At 33.3% G+C, this 24,384-nt stretch overlaps 2 protein-coding genes across 3 annotated transcripts; one reads left to right on the top strand and one right to left on the bottom strand.

Moving 5' to 3' along the window:
• Positions 1 to 8,091: 8,091 nt before the first annotated feature.
• LOC129806709 (putative nuclease HARBI1) lies at positions 8,092 to 9,287 on the bottom strand. Its single transcript, XM_055855481.1, has 3 exons — positions 8,619 to 9,287; positions 8,498 to 8,554; positions 8,092 to 8,230 (listed from the first exon to the last, which is right to left on the bottom strand). The coding sequence occupies exons 1-3, from the start codon at positions 9,251 to 9,253 to the stop codon at positions 8,092 to 8,094; spliced, it is 831 nt and encodes a 276-aa protein (XP_055711456.1). The 5' UTR covers positions 9,254 to 9,287.
• A 2,209-nt stretch (positions 9,288 to 11,496) lies between these two features.
• LOC129808076 (low density lipoprotein receptor adapter protein 1-like) lies at positions 11,497 to 21,164 on the top strand. 2 transcript variants are annotated; one of them, XM_055857761.1, is made up of 4 exons: positions 11,497 to 12,023; positions 20,150 to 20,335; positions 20,428 to 20,759; positions 20,840 to 21,164. In XM_055857761.1, exons 1-4 carry the CDS (start codon positions 11,981 to 11,983, stop codon positions 21,086 to 21,088), a joined length of 810 nt encoding a protein of 269 aa, XP_055713736.1. In that variant the 5' UTR covers positions 11,497 to 11,980; the 3' UTR covers positions 21,089 to 21,164. The 2 variants fall into 2 exon arrangements, with proteins under 2 accessions (XP_055713736.1, XP_055713735.1); XM_055857760.1 differs by having other exon boundaries at positions 11,712 to 12,023; positions 20,425 to 20,759.
• The last annotated feature ends 3,220 nt before the right edge of the window (positions 21,165 to 24,384 follow it).

Here is a 24,384-nt window from a genome sequence, read left to right as displayed (position 1 = left end):
AGAATTTCACTTAATATTCCAATGAGAAAAAAAGAGGGTGCGATTAACTTTTTTTCCTCATAACTTTAACACTTTTTAGGTGTAAAAATATATCAACATTTTTTAATGTTAATTTTACACCTTTTTAAGGTTAACATGAAAAAGGGTTAATTTAACCCCTAATACACCTAAAAAGGGTAATATTTACACCGATTTCGGATCAATAATGCAGGGTAAAATTAACATTTCCGGAATGTTATTTTAAGTTTTTCGGATTTCTCTCAGTGTAAGAACATAGTTAATTTTAGAAAAATGTACTAACCCAGCGAGCACAGTTAGCTGAAAAAGGAGCGTTTTTAGCAGATTTTTGCTGAATCGATCAACAAAAATATGCTGACCGGTCAGCAGTTTTCGAACAAAATGTGCTAACCAAATAAATGGAAATGACACTACCTCGCGAATGTCGTCTTAAGGTTAGCAGAATTCAAGGCAGGCTATCAAAGCTAAGGGTTTTTAAAGGGTAATATAATTTCATATTAAATGAAAATCGTTTCACACTAGTTCATTTTGTCATCAAATTTACGTGGTAGATCCGCGAACTTACGTGCAAGCTTCTTTAAGCACTCTTTAAAAATAATTTTGAGCCTTTCTATCATTTTAATCCCTGATGTAAGGGTTAATAACAGCGTGTATGGTAATTTTGCCAAATCTCGGCTAGCTTGCAATTTCGACCATTTCTTTTGTTCCTCAAAATTTCCATGAATTTTTAGTTTTTGCACGCTCTAGAGATTATACACTGCAAAAAAAAAAACAAATTAAGAAGTGCACTAAAGTGTGCACTTAGTGAAATAAAATGAATTTTTAAAATTATTGGCTATTTTTTGCCATTTAACTCTCACAAGATATGCACTGAATTAACTCACATTTAATTTATAAGACTAAGTTTCTGTGAGACATCTTTTAAATTTGTGACGATCCGAAGTACAAAGTGCAAGTTTTCAAATGCACAGATATAGTTAAATGGATAATTATTACACTTTTTAGCAAAAACAAAACTACCAAAAAGTGTATTGGGGCTTATATTTTCAACTTAATATGGAGTATGTTTCTTAACATTCCAATTCATGGTGCTCTTCCCTTACATCACTTCGACAAATGAAATGATGTGAAAGAATGAAGAATTCCGGAAGGGTAGAGAACTATGAGAATCAGATGACCGAAATATCACTCGAAAGCTTCGTCTATATTTTTATTAATTTTAAAATGTATTAAGAGAGAGAAAACAAAGACGATAAACTATCTACAAGCTTCCAAAGGAACACTCCTTAAAGTCAAAACCTAAAAAAGTGTCTCAAACATACCGGCTCACCCTTACTCGTAGGGAGCAACTTTCGGTCAAAATGTCGAAAACAAAAATCCCACAAGGACCAAAATTCGAGAGATTAAAAACCTAAATTCTAAATCCTAAATTGAACAAATCCCGAAAAGTCGAAATCCCGAAAGGGTCATAATTTCGAAAACCCAAAATCCAAAAGCATAAGTTACTGTGCTTATGTGTGTATTAAAATATTATAAGATGAAACAAAAAAATAAAAACGGTTAAATTAAAAAAAAAAACTTTACTAATTTTGAAATGAATTAATTTCTTACGAATCAATAATGAATAAATACTTTTTAGCGCTTTAGCTTTATTTAATAAAAAAGAAAATAATAAAATTAATTTACTTTTACAAGAAATTAGATTGACTAGTTCTATATTTCAAGTCAAATATTTCTTGTACAAAGGATTTATTTGGAATTTACTGGCAATGATGACATTGCAATTTGGAAACAGTTGAACACATAGTATTATGAAACTGTTTTCATTCCATGCAATTGATACTAAATTAGTAAATATAATGTTAAAAAAGAAAAGATTGTGTAGAGTATCATCGTAATAAAGACATAAGATTCTCTACAATTCAATTATGGAATTATGGACTTAATTATGAAATTTTTAACAGAATTGGAGTTGATATTGTCGGGTAGAGTAAGGGACTCAAAAGAGCCTAGATGTCTGATCACCCGCGAACTCAAGTACACTCCATTTTTTTAATCTATCTAGGGTCGGAGGAACGTCTGTTTGGCAGGGAACCCCTATTGACACTTTTACCAAAATGTTGAAATTTATTTAATGTATCTACTAAAATATAAGTAATATAAAGTTTTTTCCGTAATATACCTTTTACTATAAACAGAGATGTTCAAATTTCGTATTCCAAATGGTACAGAGTAGGGTGTCAACAGGTGCTGACACGAGTTCTTAAAGTGTCAATAGACGTTCCTTTCACCCTATCTACTGTGCTTTGGGAAAACCTTTGTTTCGACGATTATTTGTTTTGGCCGTATTGTGGACGTAGCGTAGATGTTGTCAGAAAATGGAATTTCAGTCTTCATGACTTCTACTTCTCTTTATTTTATTTTGCATATGTTAAGATCTCTTGTTTGGGAATTTTTTCAGGGGGCATCAAAATTTGTGAAAACAATTATTGGTTTTTTAAAAGCACTACTATAAACCGTCAATTGTTCTCCCAAATTTTGATGTCCTGAATAAGGTACTAACCTAAGGACCGAAACTTTGAAAAACATAAAATAAAGAGTACAATGAGTAAAGAAGACCGAAATTCTATTTTGTGACAATATCCTTTGTTTCGCTTTCTGAGACATAGGGAAATTTTCTGTGTTTTGGGAGATTAGAACGCAAGGACATTCATTAGTGTCAGTAGACACTAAGGGGTCCCGGTCAAAATCCCGAAAGCCAAAATCCCGAATTCTTAAAAGTGTCATAACCACTCCTACGATTGCACAGGCGCTTCCTGGAGGCAAAGGGAAATTTTCTGTGTCTTGGGGAATTATTCTACACATTATCCTCTATATAATTTTATCCCTTTCAGGATTTTGAATATTCGGTTTTTTGGCTTTCGGGATTTTGGCTGCCTCCAGACACAATGTTATACTTGCAATTTATGATCTATTCGGAATTTTGGCTTTCCAGTATTTTGGCTGCAAATAGACAGAAAAATATGAACTTTCCTTGATTTTATACAGTTTTATTCTGACAAATACGACTGACTGACAGAATTCTGTATTTAGTGAGTCAAATGGTGAACTTAACACTACAAATTGTGATCCAAGTCCAAGTGTAGTGTAACCGTTCCCGTTTATACGTAATTTTCCGTCCCACATTCGATACCTGATAAAGAGGACATTCATCCGTCCATTTTCTGCGACATTATATCGGATAGAAATTCTTCTGAAATATCTCACGGGACTTTAACTTTCAGGATTCTGTCCCTTTCCAAATGTTGGCTTTTCGGAATTTCGGTCCATTTGCGATTTCGACTTTTCAGGATTTTGGTTTCCGTGATTTCGATCTATTCGAGATTTTGTCCAATTCGAGATTTTGTCTCTTCGAGATTTTGGCTTATCAGGATTTTTGCGTTCAGTATTTCAACCCATTCGGAATTGTGGATTTCGAAACTTCTGCTTTCGGGATTTTAGTTTTTCCGGATTTTGGTGTTTAGGTTTTTGGCTTTCGGGATATAGACTGCCATCGTTGACATGATTTTCCTCACTCCTAGACTGAAACCCAGGCTTGTAGTCCCTCCTCCCTTAAGCAAACGTTCCTACGCCCCTGCTCGCAGCCATAGTGTTTTCGAAGAAATCAAAAAATCATCTGACAGATCTTTGTGAGAAAATTGACTTGTGAGTTAAATTTGCGAACTCTCTTTGTTCAGGAAAAGTAGACACAAAGAAAAACCACAATGTTCAGAACTGCCCCTGTGCGGATATACCCCAGATTCCTGTAGTCATAATTCGGTATCTCAGTCAACTTGCCATAATTTGAACTTGTGGTCAGAATCTGCCTTTATAATCAGTAATATAATATTTTAATATTAACCCTAAACCTACCAAGCCCCGGTCAAATTGACCGGTTTAAAATTAACGCATATTTAAACGGTACAATGTCACTATCAATCTTTATGAATTTTTAAAAATATACATGTAATATATTTTCAGTGTTTAAATTTTAATTTTTTGCTCTTTTCAAAGACAAATTTGTTGAGTTACGTTACCACGATTTGTCATTTGACTGAAAAACCACCAAAAACGGTCGGTAGGTTTAGTATTAATCAGAAAAAAATTGCGTGGTAAATTCATGCAATTACTAATGTAATTGCAATAGAATGTGCTTCAAATTGTTAAAAGAAAAAAGTGATTAGAGGTATTGTTCTTCATTATTTAATGGCTTGTGTTGATTTTATATTTTACTCTCTTTTTCTCGCGAATGTGATATTTTTCAGAAATTAATTCTGTGATGTTAACAATGAGTTATCTTAGACAGTTTTCTTTAATATCTCTCTCAACATCATTAAAGACTTTAGTATGCATTCATATTTTCTAAATAAATAGAAAATATTATTATTTCAGGAAATTGATAAGAATCGTTTTTCAATCCAAATCTGAGGGATAAAGAAGATAATGAAGAAAAGTCTCGAAGTGAAAATCAGTCAATTGATTTCATTCTAAAATAAAATTAAAAGACATGATCGTGTGCATTCGCGATCACATTGGTTAATTTTAGGTAATTCTGCAGATTGTCATTGAGTGGCTATGAACTTGTGGTATGCAATTTGCAAGATCTTTTCTTTCTTCTTTGCTCTCGATCGATCTTGATGGACTTGGCTGATGAAATAAACCTGTCTCATTGATCATGTTCTCCAATTTTGCCCACAAGTTCTCACCCATTCCGGGCAATTTTCTTGTTCATTTTGCATTTACAAAAAAAAAATCCCGCGCATATGCGTTCTATAGACCAAAAAGAAAAAAGAGAATTAAAAGACTGACCTAAATTTTCCGCCAATTCCAATTATGGGAGCGATTGTGAATGCGTGCATCCCGGTTTTTGACTCGCGACTTTGCACTCATTTGTGGCGATTTGTAAGTTTTATTTGACGGGATTATCAAATGTGCGTCAGTTGTAAGACGAAAAAAATTGGGAGAGAGACACTCTATAAATAATAAATAAAACGTAGTAGAAAATACAATTCTCTATGGGGATCTTAAGGAAATGATAAGCCCAGAAAAAGATGACAAATTCTCCACGCGTTATTGTTAGATAAGAAATTAAATGTTGATGCTTTGAAAGAGAACTTCGTCGCAGCACGAGATCTATGAATTAGTACAAGATATTTTTTTTTGGAAAATTTATTTTTTATAAACAAAATCCATCGGAGACATAGCTACTTAATCTGCCATGATCTCCCATGCATAAAATAGAGGAAACTAAGTGAAAAGATTTTAGACTTTGTTGTAAGGTCGATCGTAATCATTTGGGAGCGATCATGATGATAAGGTAGCGCTGTACAACAAAGTTAACTTTTCTGTTAGTGTTTATTATCAGAATTATAATTTTTTATGTGCTTGCACAAAATTTATCACTGGATAAGTAACTAATTTTATTTATCCAACAAGATGAAGATTTATTACCAAGAACCTACGATAAAACTAAAGAGATTATTTTTTAAAACTTAGAAAAAAGTGAAACAAAATATGCTTTATTAGAAAACCAAGAAAAATCCTAAAGTAATGAATAAAACAACGCACTTAAGAAAATAAGACCTTCCAAAAGGCTATCAAGAGCTTTTTAAAAAAATAAAAAAAACTAATTAGCACAAAACATAACCTCAAATATCTTAATATACAATTAAATAGGTTAACTTCTTACTCATTAACAAATTTTAGCAACTTTTGAATAAAAGTAAAAAAATAGATTTAAGAAAAAAATGATGCAATTGAAATAGTTAATTAGAATTTTGAAAATCAATTAGCAGAAATCAAATGAAATGGGGCCTGATTAACTTATTTGATTATGTATTACTTAATCTTAAAATAGGAAATCGTCTCATAAAACGAAATTATCAAATACCATAATCATGCCATTTTCTCAGTAATTCGAAAATCATAATCATTTGAAACACAATTAAACAATTTAGAAAAATTTAAATTGTCCAGGATTTGTAATATTATATACACGATAGTTATTTAAATGTGTTAATTTTCGTCAAAAATAATAATTTTTATGTAATTTTGAAATTTTCCAATACAGAAAAAAATATTTCGTAAATTTGTTCGTAAATGTTTGTGAATTTCTGCTGGGGACTTACAAAATACTCGTAAATCGTATAACCCACTAGTCGTAAATGTTTGTATTTTTTCACAAATATTTTTCATAACACGATAACATTTCTTGTGTGTTTAAGAACATTTACGAACAAATGTTTAACCCATTCAGTCAATGTACCAGAAATACTTGAGATAAAATGTTCATATTTTGGGATTACCCACCCGGCAAATTCTGCTGAATTCTGCAGAAATTCGTCAGATTTGAATTACTAACTGCCGAAAAATCAGCAGAATTTCTGCAGAATTTTGGTTTAAGGTGGATCCGATCGTTGTATGAAAATTCTGCAGAATTTTCTGCAGAATTTCTATAGAAAATTTTAAAATTATCGACAGAATTTCTTTAGAGTATTTAGATGATTTCTACATTTCTTCTACCCTTTCTAATGTTTCTTAACATTATTTTAACTACATAAAAATATGTATTTCAATTTATTTAAAATTCAATATTTATTCAACAATTTAACGTGAATACTCTCTTTTTTTACAATATTATTATAATGTTATAATACAATATTATTAAATCAGCCATAATAGAAAATACGAAGGGGAAGGAAATGGTTAGAAAACACGAAAGAAATTCGCGATGCTCACGAAGTCGCACGACTATCCCGAAGCCACACGAAGTACCCGATTGAATGACAAGAAACGTTAAAATTTCAAAAGTGCAGAATTGCAGATCGAAGTTTTGCTGGGTAGTTTCCTACAGCTGAATGTTGAATCGAAGTATAATGATAATTCGAGGATGATCCACCGTTTTCTAATGTTTGAACGAGAAATAGAATAAATTTAAACAGTGGATTAACGCTTAAGCCAAAAATTAGACCCCCGATTTCGGAGGTCTAATTTTTGGCATAACAATGGAATAAGAGCTGTCAAAATGGCGCAACAGGAGCAAACAAAGGTATTGCTAATAATTTTGTTTTTAATTGAATTTTTTATAAGAAATATTTTATTTTCTGTCCCATTTCAGAAAAGAAAGCGAAGCAAAAATTTCTCCGAAGAGGATAAAGAACTGCTTTTTGCAATCGTCAAACGATTTGAGAAGATTTTGGGCTCCAAGAAAATAAACAGTAGTACAAACTCACAAAAACTCCAAGCTTGGGAACAAATTTGCACCCAATTTAATGCGTCTGCTGAACAAAAAAGGACTGTACCACAACTGAAGGCAGCCTGGAAATCAAAAGTAGGTGTCATCAGAAAGAACTTGGCCAGTGATCGTCTACAGCGAGTTGCAACTGGAGGAGGTGCTTTTGTGCCTCGAGCGAGCGATCAAAATTGCTTTTTATCTTTCATCCAGAAAAGCGTCCAGCCTTTGCACAATATTGATTCCTCAAATGACGTGTTTCCAATTGTAGATGTGTGCCAAATTGGAGAAACAGTCTCCTCGAATTTCGACAATGAACCAAATTCTATCAATCGTCCAGAGACACCGGATGTACCAATCGAAGCCTACTCAGACGAGGAAAGTTCCGTGGAGTGTGATGTTCAATATGACGTTCCTCCTACAACCGAAGAACCAGGTAATCCAGAAACTGACACACGTGAACCTTCTCGATCGCAGATGAATTCTCCTGTACAAAATCTTCAAAATCCTGTTTCTGGGAATTTTAGACGTGAAAGGGAGAGGGCAATTCAAAGCGAGCGTGCAAGAAGGCAAAACAAGATTGAAAGGGCAAAACTTGAGGTATTTGTCGAGTTGAAGAAAACTACGGCTGCAATGAGAAAAGCTAACGAAGAAGAGTTTAAAGTCAATATCGAAGCGGCAAAGAATAAGGCGGAGGCTTACAAACAGAAAAAAGACTATTACAAATTGAAACTGGAGCTTTTGCAATCGAATTCTGCAGGATATTCATAGAAAAAAATAAAGTCCATTTTCTACGTGAATTATTAAATTGTATTAATTATTACATTTCTTGTTGAATTGTCTGGCAATGCTTCATGCAGGTTTCTCACAACTGGATGAATTTCTTGATACAGAGCTGGTAGTGGTATTTCCGGGGGTGGTGGAGATGGCTCATTTAAATCCCTTGCAATATTGTGTAAAATAGCGGTAGCTGTAATCACCTTCAAAGTATTTTTCAGTTTTTGGCGAGACTTCGTTTGTAAAACGGGAAATCTTGTTTTCCACACTCCAATACAGCGTTCGACTAAATTGCGAGTAGTCTTGTGTATCCTGTTATATTTTCTTTCTTGTTCTGTGAGTGGATTCGAAAGTGGAGTCAGTAGATAACTCTTGTTAGCATAGCCATTGTCCCCTAACAAAAAATAACGGCCAAAATAATTTTCCTCGCACTTCATTTTCAAAGTTGAAAAATTGAAGATAGTTTGATCGTGAGCTGATCCGTGCCACCTGAAAATGGTTATTTTAATTTCTGGTTAAAGAAAATTGTAAGAAGAGTAATAAAAATATCTACCTCGCTACCAAATCCATTATTCGCATATCAGCGTTGCAAGTCACTTGACAATTGATTGAAAAATATCCTTTCCGGCATCGAAACAATTCAGCATCAAGCCCTCCAGGAGATTTGCACGGTATATGCGTTCCGTCAATGAGCCCAACCACTCGAGGAAATCCAAATTTTTCGTAAAAACTTTCTACGTATTGTTGTTGCTGCTCCGGAGTTGGAAGACGGACAAAACGATGAAATAGTTTGGCGATTTTCAAAGAAGTTTCGTTGATTGCTCTACATACTGTAGATTGGTCAATGTTTACTAAATCTCCTAACACTCTTTGGAAGCTACCCGTGGCATAGAATCGCAGTGTTATCAACAGTTTATCCATTGAGGAGAGAGGATCTCCTCGAGTTTCTTCAACATCTTCCTTAATGAGACAATTTATGTATGAAACACTAGTCTTCATGAATCGATACCTCATCCAGAACTCGTAGTCAGAATAATATTCCATCGGATGAAGTCTTTCACGGAAAGTTGTAGAAGGCTTTCTATTTTTGTCAGCCAACACTGCTACTTCGAACAAATTATCAATTTTAATAATTTGCGACATTTCTGCCTCACAAACTCTTTGGAACTGTACAAAATACACAAACATTTGTTTACATTTTTGACATTGTGGTCATGCTATAAATGCCATAAAATAGGGTTGCCATATAAAAAAAGTGATTTTGTCAAGCTCTTATTCCAGGTTTGAACATACGAAAAAATATTTAATCCAGACCTAACTTTAACCCTAGACTAGCGCTAATCTGTGGTTCAACTTTAATTATTCTTCGTTTCAACATTCAGCTGCTACAGATTAGTAGATGAATTTTTTGAAAAGAAAAAAAAATTATCTCACATGGGGGCGCGGGGAGCCTCTGTCAAACACACGTCTTAACGGTCACTGAATTTAAATTCCGCGCATTAATTCATTACAAACTCTATTGATTTAGATAGAGTAACTATCCAAGAACACCAATTGGCAACTAGAATTCAAATCAGGAAAGAGAAAAGAGGCCAATTTTAACAAATTCGACGGGATGTCGCATTTTCCGTTCGTCATTTTGAGCAAAAATTTTGCATGACCTTCCGCGAAGCAAGAAAAGAACAACAAAATGTATTCCCATCTCTGTCCAACTATTTTTCTCAAGTAATTGAATAACTAAAGTTACTAAAAATCCATATCCGACACCAATTCGGATAAAAATTGCCCAGAAATAAATCATCAAAAATCACTCATTTACGTATGATGTATAATACAATGGTAAGGAATGGGTTAAAAAAAGAACAAAAAATACTCGTTAAGTGGTCATGTTGCGAACAATATTTGAGAAAAAGTACAAACTTTTACGAATTTTTTAGTGAGTTGAATTACGAACATTTTGTAAGGTTCCATTAGGAATTCGCAAACAATTTTAGAACCATTTTACGTTTAACTCTTTCGGGTCCCACTTTTATTCAGCAGATGAATTCATGTAAAATTGAGTTTTTCCTAATGCTTTATGATCAAATATAATAGTTCAGAGAGGAAAAAAATTTTCCATTGCGTGAAAACTCGGAAAAACCCCGGGTCATATATGACCCTATTGTCCTCAAGGGAAGTGTACATACCATTTTCAAAATCTATATCACGGACTTTTTAAGAGTTTTTTTTTTGCTTGAAGTTATTAATTTGGCCAAAATCATGGCAAACTGGATTGTCTTGATGAACACTGTACTCCTGGTGTTCAAGGAATCTTCCTGATAATCCCTTGAACAGTCACTGTCACAATATTTTGAGCAATTTTTGGCAAAAATAAACTTATCCACATATTTATTCACACACAATACAATTGCACAATATGAGACGCTTGCAGAATACTCTAAAATATTGCAAAATATGTTATAATTCATCAGATATAAGATGAAATGTCCAGGAGCAAGATGTCCCACCTGCATTTCACAAAGAAAAACAATGTCCCCACTACATTTCGCTATAGGTTTGGGACGAAAACACTGTTACCCTTGGGGACAATAGGGTCATATATGACCCGGAAAATTCTACACGCTTTTCTGAAAAATTGAGAGTAGTTTATTATATCAAAATATGCAATATACAATCTTTAGATATTCTATTTTGTGCTTCTAAAGAACTATTTGCTGAAAAAATAAATTAATATAAAAAATTTTGAAAGAGAAAAGTCATTTCACAAAGTTCGAAATTAGTGATTTTTGATCTCAAATATTTTCTTTTCCTGAATATCTGGAGTCTTGAGAAAATTAGCCAATAATCTTACATCCTTATATTATTATGATGTCGTGCACAAAAAGATAGATTTCAATTAATGTAAATAGTCAAAAAAAATTGTTTTTTCCCCGTGTCATATATGACCCTAATGACGCGAAAGGGTTAAGGAAAATTTCATGAAAGCGAAATTCGAATTCCTTTCTTTCTTACACGCTTTGCATATGTCTATCTCATTCTTTCGCACTCTTCTTCTTCCTTTAAACATCACAATAAATTCAATTTAGTTCAATAGAATTTGGGGAGCGAAAAAAATGAGATTGACATATGCAAAACGTGTGAGAAGGAAAGGGATGCGAATTTTGATTTAATGAAATTTTCTTGATTTACAAGATGTTCCAGAGCTATTAATTTCCAGATTTAATTTTCGTGAAGTAATGTCACGTTGCTTGTGCGTCCTTTCGTCTGGTTGTTAGTTAGGGGCCAAAAGGTTAGAGATAACGACTTAGAGTCTTCCGGTAATTCTACCCCTATGTTGACCTTCACATAAATTGATATGATTTTCATTTTTCTTTACATTTACAAAGTTTTTCTTCAATTTTTAATTCACTTGAACAACTGAAATTCAGTATAGTGACTAACAAACATTGGCGAGCTTAAGCTTTATCAGTCTGGATGATTTTTTGGCGCGCAACTCGAGAAGATCTTTGTTTGGCGCACTCTGATTTGGGTTTTTCTCAGTTTCTTTCCTCAATTTTCTCTGCGAAAATGTGAGATGAAGATGATGAAAATCACAGCAAAACAGATGCAAAAAAAAGGGAAAAGAGATCGCTATAGAGTGAGATGGAGGGAGTATGATCGGAAAGCAAGTGATCAGTTGAAGTGGCAAAATGCACAACCGATCAGAACGGTCTCGAGAGCAGACGTATTGCAGTTTTAATTGTTGAGTTTGCTGTATCTTCATCATTGAGATTAATTTAAGACAATTTGTTGGAGCTATTAATTGGAGTGGTGAAAGTGAAGTGATTTCAATTGTTTGAAGATTGTTGCTTTTTGGTGGGAAGTTTTTTTTGTTCCTTTGGTAAATTGAGAGAAAAGTGCGTGAAACTGAGGGAAATGGCCTTTTTCCGGAATATCTGGAAAAATTCAAAGCACAAGAGTGAGTATGATAAAATACATGCAATTTCCTGTGATAGGGAATTATCTCTTGGGACTTTCATGGGGTCAAACTTTTGATGGATGTGGAGGTTCGAAGTGGCGCCAATGCGAAGAAAAATTATTCTGCAGAATTTCCCGCCTGATTGACGCTCTATAATGTTGTGCATTTAATTATCGTGATCTAATTCAGAAGAAAAACTGGCTCTTAGTGTTTCTTTTAATTTCGTCTTGCAGAAATCTCTTTATAGTAGTATTTCCCTCGTAGATAGCAGAGTTGAGAGGAAAAATCCTAACAATCATTTGATATGCTAATGAAGGAAGGAAAAATGATATAATATCTTGAATATGGTGTCCACTACATGCAATTATAGCAACTTATTCACATAAGAATCCAATATGCATTAACTTTTATGATAGTGCGTAACCAGAAAACGGTCAATAATTGCCATCTATGGCATCAAGTGCATAGGATTAGCTCTTGAGCGTGAGATGAAATGTGATAAATCTCGATGGATATTATAATTTTGGAATTTTAACTGTTTGACTCTCGTGTTTCAGCTCTGTTTCGCTTTCATTCTTTTTCGTTAACTACAAAATTACATTAATATTAAAACTAAATAAAACATCCATTAGGAGTTGATCTCGGAACATGCACTTCATTAAAATGATCATCAAGAAATATCCTGGATTTTTTTGTGGTTTATGAATTTGCGTGTCTAATATTACTTTATAATCTTGGAATCTCAACATTTTTATTACCACTTTTACTTTAAAACGAATTGGTTCAATGAACAAGTATTTCGAAATTTGCATACGACAGAGATTTGCAAATTAGTTTTACTTTTTTTTAAATTTAAATATCAATAATTACGATCTCTCAATATGACCCTTGTTCGGCGCCTAAAAGCGTTCATTGAATTGGATAAATGATGCCCGAATTTCTCATTTATCAATTGGAAAGAAAATAAACGAGAGTGCAATAACATTTCACGCATGTATCTGTCAGTTCGATAAGCCTATGACAATTTTATGATAATAAATTAATTCATTCAATTATTAAATTGATAATTGATTTTCTCCTTTTCGTTGTGTTCCTTTTTGGTGCTTTTAATAGAATAATTTACGGTGATATTACAGCAAAATAAGTGTTGGCTTTATCAGTGTTTTCTTACTTTCCATTTACATTCTTTGATGATGCTATTTATTGTTTAAATTAAAAAAAAGAGCTATTATCCCACGGCTTAGGATCTACACAAATTTTTTTTTTAGAAAATTTGAAGAAAAACACAAACACAACTAACTGCATTTTTATTCAGGAAAAAGATCAAAAATAAAATTTTAGGAAATTTAGTACATGGATGTACTAAATCAACTTGTGACTATTTTAATTCATAAAAAAGTAATAAATCATAACGAAATTGATAAAAATAGAAACTAAAAGTAAGTGTTTTTGAACAGACTAAAAGTATTTTAGAGCCACTTGTAAAAAAGAAAAAGCGAAAATAAAATAAAATCTAAGATGTGGTGCTTTTTCCCGTATTTTAGTACCAATGTCTCGTATATCAATTATTCCCATTATTTCATTCCTTGTGGTTCTATTTTAATATAACGAAATTTCAAGAGAAATATTAGAAGTCTAGAAATAAGTATGCTGCATATAAGTATACTTATATTTTTAATTCAAAAAATATTTTAAGCAGTCAATAGTGCTCGAAAACTGTTCTAGGGGAAACTGGGGCACTACCAAACACGGGGTAGCACCAAACACTAATTTTTATTTCTAAACTACTCGGTCTTGGACTATCTCGACCATTTCTTCAGTAAACAAGCATTCCTATAAGTATAATTCAATAGAGAGATGACCTCCTTCTGGGTACGTTAGGAATGATGATCCTTTCAGAGACCAAGGGCCTCTCGACATATCATTTTTCCATACGTTTTTGCATAGAGGCACTGAAGACTATTGGCAAGTATTTTCCTAAAGAGAATTCGTTCACCAGTCTGATATATTCCGAAATCGTGCATTAAAAGCTATCTAAAAATACATATTTCATAATGTTCGCCAAAATTATACAAGAACTACGAGCAAATTTGTTTAAGTCGCGGTGCAATAGCTGCAAAATTTTTACAAAGAAAAGTGAAAAATAGCTTCACTTTTTGTTAGGCTTGATGGGCCCCTGCAGAGACCAAACAAAAATGTTATTTCGCCAAAGCTTTCGACGCGACAGTGCGCCTTCTTCAGTGGCTAATTGCATTATAAATATTCTTCGTCAATTACTCTATTGGCATTCCTATAATGACCATAAATTTCTATAAGTCTTGTCCTCTGAAGTCGAATATCTGATTAAAAAATCGCAGTGTCTGGTGGTGTCCCAGTTTCCCCTACTTCTATTTTAAGTAAACTTAGAATGAATATTTAATAAATTAAAATTAGAAATTAAATAAATATAACCATTATTAATATAGTTTCACGAAAACACAAAAAATAAAAATTAGATAAATTCAATTTAATTCATATATTGTTTCTCAGTAAATGTTTGGTTGCGTCAGCCGCCGACTTGCCGTAAATATGGGTAACTTTGTCCTCCGTGGGTGACTTTGCCCTCCTCCTCTTCATAAGCTTTTCTTTAATTATAGCACTTAAGGATAGTCTTTTCGATCCGATCTACCATGTCTGATCGGTTGAGGACCATTATTAAGCATTTGAATTAGAGAAAAGTTTACGACAATAGGAGGGGGGCAAAGTCATCAACGAAGGACAAAGTCACCCGCAACTACGGTACTACGACCGATCTCATCAGGTAAAAGGCAGAATTCACTGAATCACAGATCATTAAATGCCAAGATTTATATAGATTTACAATTTTATGAATCATAATTTTAAGTATTTAAGAAGGAGGTCGTTGCGTGGGGAAAGGGCAACACGAGCAAGCATATTGAGGGATTAGTGCCAACTTGGCAAAACAGACACGTGTTGTTGACACTGGGTTTCATTAAAGTATCATAGGACCTAAGTAAGATTTTTTTAAGATGTGGGAAGGACTAAAAAGACCAAGAGGAATAGAACAATCCGCTGCGCGATCCGCACCTAGAGACTCAGTTAGGAAGGTATCCCACGGGGTAAACGTTTTTTTTAGGATAATAGCGATGACCTATGTCTTACATTACAAGTCCATCCTGTACATTTGGTGGGGTAAAAAAGAAGCAAAGGGCCCAATTAAATTTAGATTAAAACTAAATTAAATTAAATTTAGAACATGACTGTACTAAAATCGATTTTTTGAGTTTTTTTTAATTTTAGGGCTAAATAATGTAATAAATAAAAAGAAAGTTCGTAAAATGCCAAAAATATAGTTTTAGAGAATAATTAAAATAAATTAGCAGAAATTAAGTGAGGTTTAGGTAATATATTTAAGGCCTGGCCTTTTAATTGGGTTATTCTAACTAGAATTTGTAATAACATGTTACCTAACCATATTTATTTTGTTAACATAAGTTAAAATATTTCGCTTTTAAATTAATTTGTGGTAGCCGTACCTCCTTAGCTGGATTTCGTGTTTTTTAAAACAAATTTTTGATCGTGTTCTTTTGTCATTTTTTTATTATTTGTTTTTTTTTTATTCATAATTATAAAATTAAATGAATAGAAATAAATATCTGCGTTTCTGCATCTTGAGACTTTTAAGAATTTACTACAACGTATTTTTTTGAAAGTCCCATATTATGTAAAGCGGTGGTTTTTAGCTTCCTGAACCTGAATAACCTTCACCCAGTTATACGTCATATCTTTTCTAAAATTATGGCTGGCTAAACTAAAATTTACGTTTTTGAATTTTAATTCTTTCATCGATAAAAAAAAATTCCAATGCTATAATATCGCTCAATCAGCTCACGCTTTCAAATTTTGATAGCTTTATCCAAAATTATTTGCATGAAGTACAAAAATATGACGATATTCACAGAACGGTTTTCGTTTCCAAATATTTCTCATTTATTTTCTAATTTAATTCTTTCAATTTATTAGTTTATTACCACTTTTTTTAATTTATTAATTTTAATAATTTGACAAATAAAATTTTTAATTAAAAATCATTGGTGTTTCTTTATTTCAGAATTTAAATACTTGTTTTTTAATTTTTTTTTAAGGTTTTAAGTTGATTTTGATTTTTATTTTTCATAGAAAAATCGAACAAGGATTTTATTCATTTATTTACTAAATTGGTGTCTGTTCCATTATTTAAATTATTATCTTAATCTTATAAAAAGTTATATTACTTTATAAGATAAAGTATCATCACTCGACTGGTTTCCTCGACTTGACCAGATCAGTGACATTTTCTATAAAATTGTCACTGATTCATATTATTTATGGAATAATTGACCTATTAATGTTAGAAGGATCATAATCTAAATATTATAGCAAATATAAATAAATTAAATAAATAAGTCTACCGGTCGAGTCGAGGAACCGGTCGAGTGAGGGCACTTTACCTTAATTATTTGAAGCAGGGGTGAGCAAGAACCGTTTCAAACCGAATAAACGTCAAAATAAGTTTGTCAAGTAGAGGAATTCTGTAACAGTATGACAATATCATACGACAAATTTAAAATTTTTTAAGTGGATAATTCGGGACAATCAATTAAAAATCCCTCTCATATCAGTTACTAAAAGCTTCATAGGGCTACTGGCAATGAATATTTGACAATTACAAGGATTTAATTTTGTCCTACTCCCGAATGTAACATGAAAATTTGTCATATGACATTGTCATACTGTAAAACAGAATTTCCCTCCAGGAGGGGAATTCTGTAACGCTCTGGCAATGCCATATGACAAATTGAGTTTGAATCTTAGGAGAGGTTTTTCGAAAATGCGATTCTGTAGTCGTGACATTGCCATTTCAGCTCACGTGGCATTGTCAGAAGTCGCATATTTGAGATTTTTGGCTATCCAAATGACAATGAATTTTGTTAAAGAAATCAACCCAGACGTAGGGGAAAGTACTCTCCCTTCGAACGTTCATGCCTTCGAATAATGTTAATTTTCTTTTAGTTTTTCTAGGAGACTTACACATTTCTATTAAATATTAGTTGACTTATCATCAACTATTGATAATTACGTGATAATTTAGTGTAAATCTCTTACGAAAAACAAAAGAAATTCACATTATTCGAAGGCATGAACGTTCGAAGGGGGAGCACTTTCCTCTACTGTGCTTTCATAAAATCCTCAAGTAAAGGAATTTCATTAAAAAAAAAAACAGTGAATTGCATTTTCGAACTCATATGATATGACAAAAAAGCTCGATTGGCATTGTCAGGTTTCGAACTCACGCGTGAAAATGCCACGAAAATTAGAGAATTCCCCTACAGGTAACGTTTTGGTCATTGACGTAGAATTTTCATATGACGTTTGTTCGTTTTCAAACGGTTTTTGCCCATTTCTGCTTTGAAGGGTTGTCCCGATATATCCGTTTGCACCTTTTTTGATACATTTAGAAAATTTAAAGTTAGAATTTTTCCAAAATTCTTTATCATGGCTTCAGTACCGTCGTTGCGGGTGACTTTGCACTCGGGGGGTGACTTTGCACTCTGCTGTCCGTAAGACTTTCATAAATTCTAGCACTTATTGATGGTCTTCGCCGATCCGGTCTACCATGTCAAAGTATATAGGGATATGTTATATACCAAGTAAGGTGCAATGATCCCTAAAAGGATTTTTGTAGTTTCAGTAATAGAGTCAATGAAATGCTGATATAGGTATTTTGTCAAAAAACGGCTCTGTGAAAAAGTTATCTGAACGTGCAATTCCAAAATCGATTTCAGAGTAGTAAATTGCCCAAATCTAATCTAAATTTATCTGACTAGAATAATCCACTTCGATTTTGTTGATTATTTTTATTAAAATATTTTTTTCTCTATTATCTTCCTAAGAACGCATGATTTATGTTATAAAATCGCATATAATGGTATTTCTAAAGCTTTTTTATAGAAGTATTTGGCTAAAAATTATCCAATTTTGTGGGAATTTAATATAAAGTAACCGAGATCTACAAGATGGTATGGTCGCCATCTTGATTTGACGTTTCTGTCCGTTATTTTGAATAACTGTCAAAACAAAAATCTCATCCGATTGAGCTGAAATTTTAGTATGTTGTAGCTGATGTCAAGGCCTTTTCAGAACATATATAAAATCCGACCTAGGCCAAGTGATTGTCTGGATATAGGGGCTTCAAGTTGAAAATTTTGACATTTTCATGAATACAGAATTACAGGGAGCCTGTTTTATCAAAACCATCACAAAAAAGGCAGCGCTATCGTTAGGCGATGAGATCTAACAAACAATTAAAAAGAAAAGTAATGCTTTTGTTTATAACAGTGCATTATCTGAGAATCTTAAAAACTGTTTTTGCAAAGATGAAAAATAAAAAAATTAATTAAATGCGCTTTTCGTTTATTTTTTTTTTCAATTTATGTTAGAGTAAATAAATATATAAAATAAAAGTCTCAACCATTTTTAATAGTTACTGAGGCATTTTGTTTAGGTTTCAAATATTGAATATTAAAAAATAAAGACCGCCAAAATATGAGTATTACAAAATTTAAAACTTTGAGCCTCTGTATCTAGGTAAATACTTAACGTAGACTGGAACATAGATACGTTTTGAAAAGGTCTTGACATCAGCTACAACATATACTAAAATTTCAACCCAATCGGACCAGTTTTAGGGTTTGACAGTTATTCAAAATGGCGGACAGAAACGTCAAATCAAGATGGCGACCACGTCATCTTGTAGATCTCGTGCATCTTACCCTTAGATGTGAAGATCTTCATTGTCGTTTATTATCAGAAATTGTTGATTTTTTAGTATTTATTAAAAAGTGCAAAGTCACCCGCACCTTATCCCAAGTGCAAGCCTTTTTTCTTGATTTTTTTAAACATAGTAAAATTTTAAAGAATGAATGTTAGTGGCACAAAATCCATTCATTAACAACTGAATTCAAATAATTTTACCCATTAACCTCCCTCCCTTCATTTTAACTGTCCACTTTTAGAGGGTAAAGTTGAAAAACAGCGAAAAAACGTGCAAAGTCACCCGCAACGACGGTAGCTATCTATAAAGGATTTAAAGCATGATAGGCTTTGATTTTTTAGTGTATCATGTTAAAAAATTAGCATTTACCTCACAATTTGTTTTAGAACATGCATGTTCTAAATATATTGAATAATTCTGTAAAAGTATTATTTTGAGTGTAATGGGCCATTTCCATTGAGAAATTTTTCAAGAAATTTGTTAGAAATTTTTCAACTCCATATGAAAAAAAGAGTGCTTTTATGAGAAAAAGTTCAATCTGGTTGAACTTTTTCTCATAAAAGCTTAAAAATAAAAATTGTGAGAAGTTTCCCAGACTGTTCCTATGGAGAACAGCGCCATCCATTGAGTTTTCTTTTTGTACTTGCATGCCAATGAGTTGTCAGCTGAGCGAATTTCCGTAAAAAAACTTGTTTTCATTTCACAGAGAAGGTGTTTTTAGATAAAATTAAGGTAAATTTGGGTTCTTTGAAGGTGAAAGTGGTGCGTGCAGTGAGAAAATGTCCCTGTATTGGGGATACGGTATGCCCACAACCCGTATTTACGGTAAAGGCGGGCAAAGTGTTCGAAGTGCTTCAAAAATAGTGATATTGCTGTTTTGATTTGGTAATCGATTCAATTACCCCTCACTATCTCTTTCCCTGCTTCAATTTGCGTACCAAAGGATTAAAGATATCCTTTAGCAGTGATTTCATGAAGGTTTCGGTTGTTTTTATGCATTTTTACCCAGAAACTGAATCAAAACAAACAAATGTCAACGAGATGTTCGTATTCAAAACTGGGCTTTTTTGCGAGCTTTCACGTGAATTGGGAACTACAAAAATCTGAAAATTTTCTCAATGGAAATGGCCCATAAGAGTTCCATAAGAAGAATTATTATGACACTATTGACAAATATTTGAGAAAAAGGATCGTCAATCTTTAATTCTGTTACCACAATCTTCCTGGCGCGTCTTCGATCCTTTTCATAAATAAATAAACTATAAATGATTAGAATTAGAATATTGAACTCGTAATAAATTCTTTTTGGTAGAACTTTGTGAAGAATGGGCTTTAGCTACAAATATGAGGGACTTTAATGATCCTTATGAGGATCTGGAGGATGGAACTGAGCCATCAACCTTCAATGTGAAGTATTTAGGGAGTACAGTGATCGATGCAGCCCGTTCAGAAGATGCAACGGCCGAAGCAGTCAAAACGGTGATATCAACGGCCAAAGGTCAGACAGCACTTTTTGATCTTCATACATTGTTGTATAGATAAATCAATCTCAATTTATTTATGTTTTTTCTTTTTGTTTCTGCATAGTAGCAAGTGGCAAGAAGCTGCAGCGGGTTAGCCTGTCAGTGTCTCCGAAAGGCATCGAAGTGCATGATCCGGTTTCTGGTGAGACACAGCAGCAAGTTTCCGTCTATCGGATATCATACTGCTCTGCCGATGCCACACATGATCACGTCTTTGCATTTGTGAGTAGTTTGGATCACAGAGAGTCAACTTCGTCTTTTGGGGAGTGCTCATCATCGTCATCCCAGAGCTCTGACGCACCAGCAATTCTCGAGTGTCACGCATTTCTCTGTCCAAAGCGCAAAGTGGCCCAAGAAGTGGCTCTCACAGTGGCCAGGAGCTTCGGACGTGCCTATGAGGTGAGATTTTCGCGGGAAAATGAGAGATTATGAGCAGATTGCACGACTTCTTTCTCTTTTTTTGTGTGTTTCGTCTGCAGCTATGGCAAGTGGCAAGCAGGAGGCGGAAGTTGTTGGAGGAACAGCGTTCTGAAGCAAAAGTACATCAAATGGACACTGAAAGCAATGCCGTGAGGAACCTGCTGATTGACTTTGGCAGTGAAGGGGATATGTGCAAGGATCGCAGAGGATATTTCCAGAACACTTGGGTATCCTTTGAGGAAAATGAATCCAGCCACGATCTCAATTTCATCTCGCATCTCCACGATAATTCCATGATCTGCTCCTGAAAACGTCCTGCACAATTTCTGTTTAACTTCTTTTATTTGATGATATTTTAATAAAATTTGGTGGTTTTGTACCGGAGTTTCAGTTTTATGTTTTTTTTTTTATTTTTAAAGGATTTTTAAAGGGAAACGCATTGGCTTCGTGATGGAAAGGTTCTTAGTTCGATTTATTTTATTTTAGTTTTTTTTTTTATTTTATTAAAAACAAAATTATAAGAGTAAATTATTTGGTGATATAGGGGAGAGCGCGCACCTTCGGACGACTTAGGCTTCGAAAAGAATTGAACGAAAAGAAAGATGTTAGAAACCTATGACTGAAATATTAATTTATATTAATGTTTATAAGTATTGTTTCTGGATTTTTTTTTGGAAGTTAAAATATTTCGTTTTTAAATTGATTTATAATCAATGGTAGCCGTACTTCTTTACCTGACTTTCGTGATCTTTTTACAGAAATTTTTGATCGTGTTCTCCTTTTTTTTTATTTTTTTTTTATTATTTGTTTTATTTTTCTTTATTTACAATAATAAAATTAGGCTTGAGGCTTTTCAGAATTTACTACACCGTATTTTTTAGAGCCCTGCATACCCGACCCGACCCGCGGGTACCCGCATGATTTTTTGCGGGTCGGGCGGGTTTTATTTTATTTTCTGCGGGTCGGGCGGGTCACGGATACAACCCTTCAAATTTTCGGGTATTATACTTAAACATTTATCCGACCCGATTTCTAGGATTTTTTAAAAATATATTTTTTTAATTCAACGGGTCGGGTCGGGTACGCGTCAAATCCATTGCGGATGAGGGTTGGAAAAAACCCTAAAACCCGACCCGTGCGGGGCTCTAGTATTTTTTGAAAGTCCCATACTATATACAAAGCGGTAGTTTGTGACGTCCTGAAAAACCTTCACCCAGTTAAAAAGGTCACATCTCTTCTGAAATAAAATTCGAACAACTCGCTTTTTAAAACAAGTTTTTAAACAATTTGACCCATTATAATTTTATATTTTAATAACCATTCAAATGCCTCAAATTTCTTAAAAAGGGCCATGGGTCAAATCAATTAACCACATAGAAAAAAATGAGTTGTCCGAAGCTTGGGTTGTCCGAAGGTAACGTATTTAAGCATCGGGAGTACAAAGACAAAGTGGACTGGATACATAGCAAATAGCAAGCCTTGTTGAGTTATTGAGCGCATTGCCTCATTTAATGTATTGCAAAGAACCCTACTGCAGTTCCCCCTCGCTATTCTTTTAATAAAAGGAAACCGGGCCATAAGTAACCGGAAAGTCCGGCCACTCTTATGTGATCACAGAATCTCTATAGACAATAATCCTACCGGTGTCAGCCGCACTGGAGCAGAGAAGTAGCACAAGATATCGGATAAATGTATCATGGGTTCGAGCATGACATTCAACACGGTGCAAGCCAAAAACCCAAAGAGAGAAAATCCCGAATGAATCAAAATCACGAAAGTCAAAATCCCGAAAGTCAAGATTCCGCAAGGACCAATATTTGAAAGAACAAAAATCTGTAATCCAAGATCCCAAAGAGAGATAATCCCGAATGGATCAAAATCCCGAATAAAGCCGAGATCCTGCAAGGACCAAAATTTGAGAGAACCAAAACCTGAAATCCAAAATCCCAAAAGTCAAAATTTCAAACGCCATAATTCCGAGAAGCCAATATCCCTGAGAGAGATAATCCCGAATTCGTCGGTATTCTGAAAGCCAAAATCTCGAAAAACAAAAATCCCTCAAGGACCTAAATTCGAAAGAAAAAAAACGTGAAATCCAAAATCCCGAAAACCAAAATTTCAAACGCCATTTCTAATCACTCTGGCACAGCTATTAGGTCAGGAAAATTTCGTGAAATCAAAATTCACATCCCTTTCTTTCTCAAATGTGACTATCTCATTCTTTCGCTCTCTGAATTCATCTGAGCTAAATTGAATTTATTATGATATTTAAAGGAAGAAGAAGAGTCCGAAAGAGTAAGATAGTGATATGCAAAACTTTTGAGAAAAAAGAACGTCAATTTCGATTAATGAAATTTTTTTGATCTAAATCTAAAAGGTGTGCCAGAGTTATAAGAGACAAAATACCGAAAGTCGATATTCCGAAGGGTTAAAATCTTAACTGAGAGGAGCGTAATTATACGGAGATTCCCTTTACTTCCATCAAGCTCGGATGCAATCCTGAGCGTAGGTATAACACTTTTAAGAATTTGGAAATTTTATTTTTCGGGAATTTGGGTTTTCTCAGTTTTGGCTTTTTTCGATTTTGGTTTTACGAGACTTTGGCTTTGAATCTTTTGGGTTTTCAGGATTTTAGTTTTCGGAATTTTGGGTTTCGAGATTTTGGCGTTCCGGATTTTATTAATTTGGGATTTTGATTTTTCGGGATTTTGACCCATTCAGGATATTGACTTATTCGGGACTTTGGCCGGGACCCATTTAAGTATATTTGATTTGATTATTTGCTGCATATTTTGAAGGATAGAATTTTAATTTGGAATTATTTTCTTTCATTATGGTATAAATTGTATGTTTGGAGCGCCCAAGTTATTTTTTTTTCAAAGTTGAAAAAGAATTTGAATTAAACAATGTGAATTTGAATTTCATCGTTTTTGTTACATAATTTTTTTTTAAATAATTAACCTAAAATTCTCCTATTGCTACAGATGTTTTGGGGTTTGAAAAAGGATTTGAGATTATACACCTTGTTTTTTCCGAAAAAAAAATTACCTCATGATGAGAAAGATGCAAATTTATTATATAATGCAATAAAACATATTATCAAAACTCAAAAAATGTTTTGAACAGCAATAATTTGTTACATTTTTTAGGTTAAAAGGTTTAGAAAGTGAAACTTTATTTTGAATTATCTTTGTGGTTATTTTTTCTTATTATTTTTTATTCTACAAAACTTTCTCTCTTCTGAAGATTTGAAGATCCTCACCAATCCTCTCTTAAATTGATGAATGGTACAAAGATATCTGATATTAAAATCAAAAATTTGTCAGTCTGAGTAAATTAATGGTTAAATAGGTTAAAAACTATTATAATTAAAAAGCCCACATTAAACATTTTTAGACATTAATTTTTCTTGGTTCAGCTTCTCTAAAAACAAGTTTAAGCCTTATTAGTTATGGTATCTTATTTGGCCCTTGTTCCTATCTGCAGAGGTTATTTTAGAATTTAAGGTTATGTGTGACCTAACCTCGAATAAGAAGTTAATTTTAACAGGAAATTTTGTAATTTAACGGAAACATACAATACTTCCATAATTAAAAAAAATTGG

Source organism: Phlebotomus papatasi, chromosome 3 (assembly GCF_024763615.1).
Source record: "Phlebotomus papatasi isolate M1 chromosome 3, Ppap_2.1, whole genome shotgun sequence".
Lineage (NCBI taxonomy): Eukaryota > Metazoa > Arthropoda > Insecta > Diptera > Psychodidae > Phlebotomus > Phlebotomus papatasi.
The sequence above is the reverse complement of the archived record's forward strand: the minus strand, read 5'-3'. Positions and strand labels throughout refer to the sequence as shown.

Bases quoted from the DNA above. Each gene is read 5' to 3' on its own strand.
- LOC129806709 (XM_055855481.1), bottom strand. From the start codon at position 9,253: ATGTTTGTGTATTTTGTACAGTTCCAAAGAGTTTGTGAGGCAGAAATG. The intron at 8,555-8,618 runs GTAGATATTTTT...AACCATTTTCAG, and splicing joins ATAATGGATTTGGTAGCGAG to GTGGCACGGATCAGCTCACG. The intron at 8,231-8,497 runs GTGCGAGGAAAA...CAATATTGCAAG, and splicing joins TTTTCAACTTTGAAAATGAA to GGATTTAAATGAGCCATCTC.
- LOC129808076 (XM_055857760.1), top strand. From the start codon at position 11,981: ATGGCCTTTTTCCGGAATATCTGGAAAAATTCAAAGCACAAGA. The intron at 12,024-20,149 runs GTGAGTATGATA...TCTTTTTGGTAG, and splicing joins GAAAAATTCAAAGCACAAGA to AACTTTGTGAAGAATGGGCT. The intron at 20,336-20,424 runs GTCAGACAGCAC...GTTTCTGCATAG, and splicing joins GGTGATATCAACGGCCAAAG to TAGCAAGTGGCAAGAAGCTG.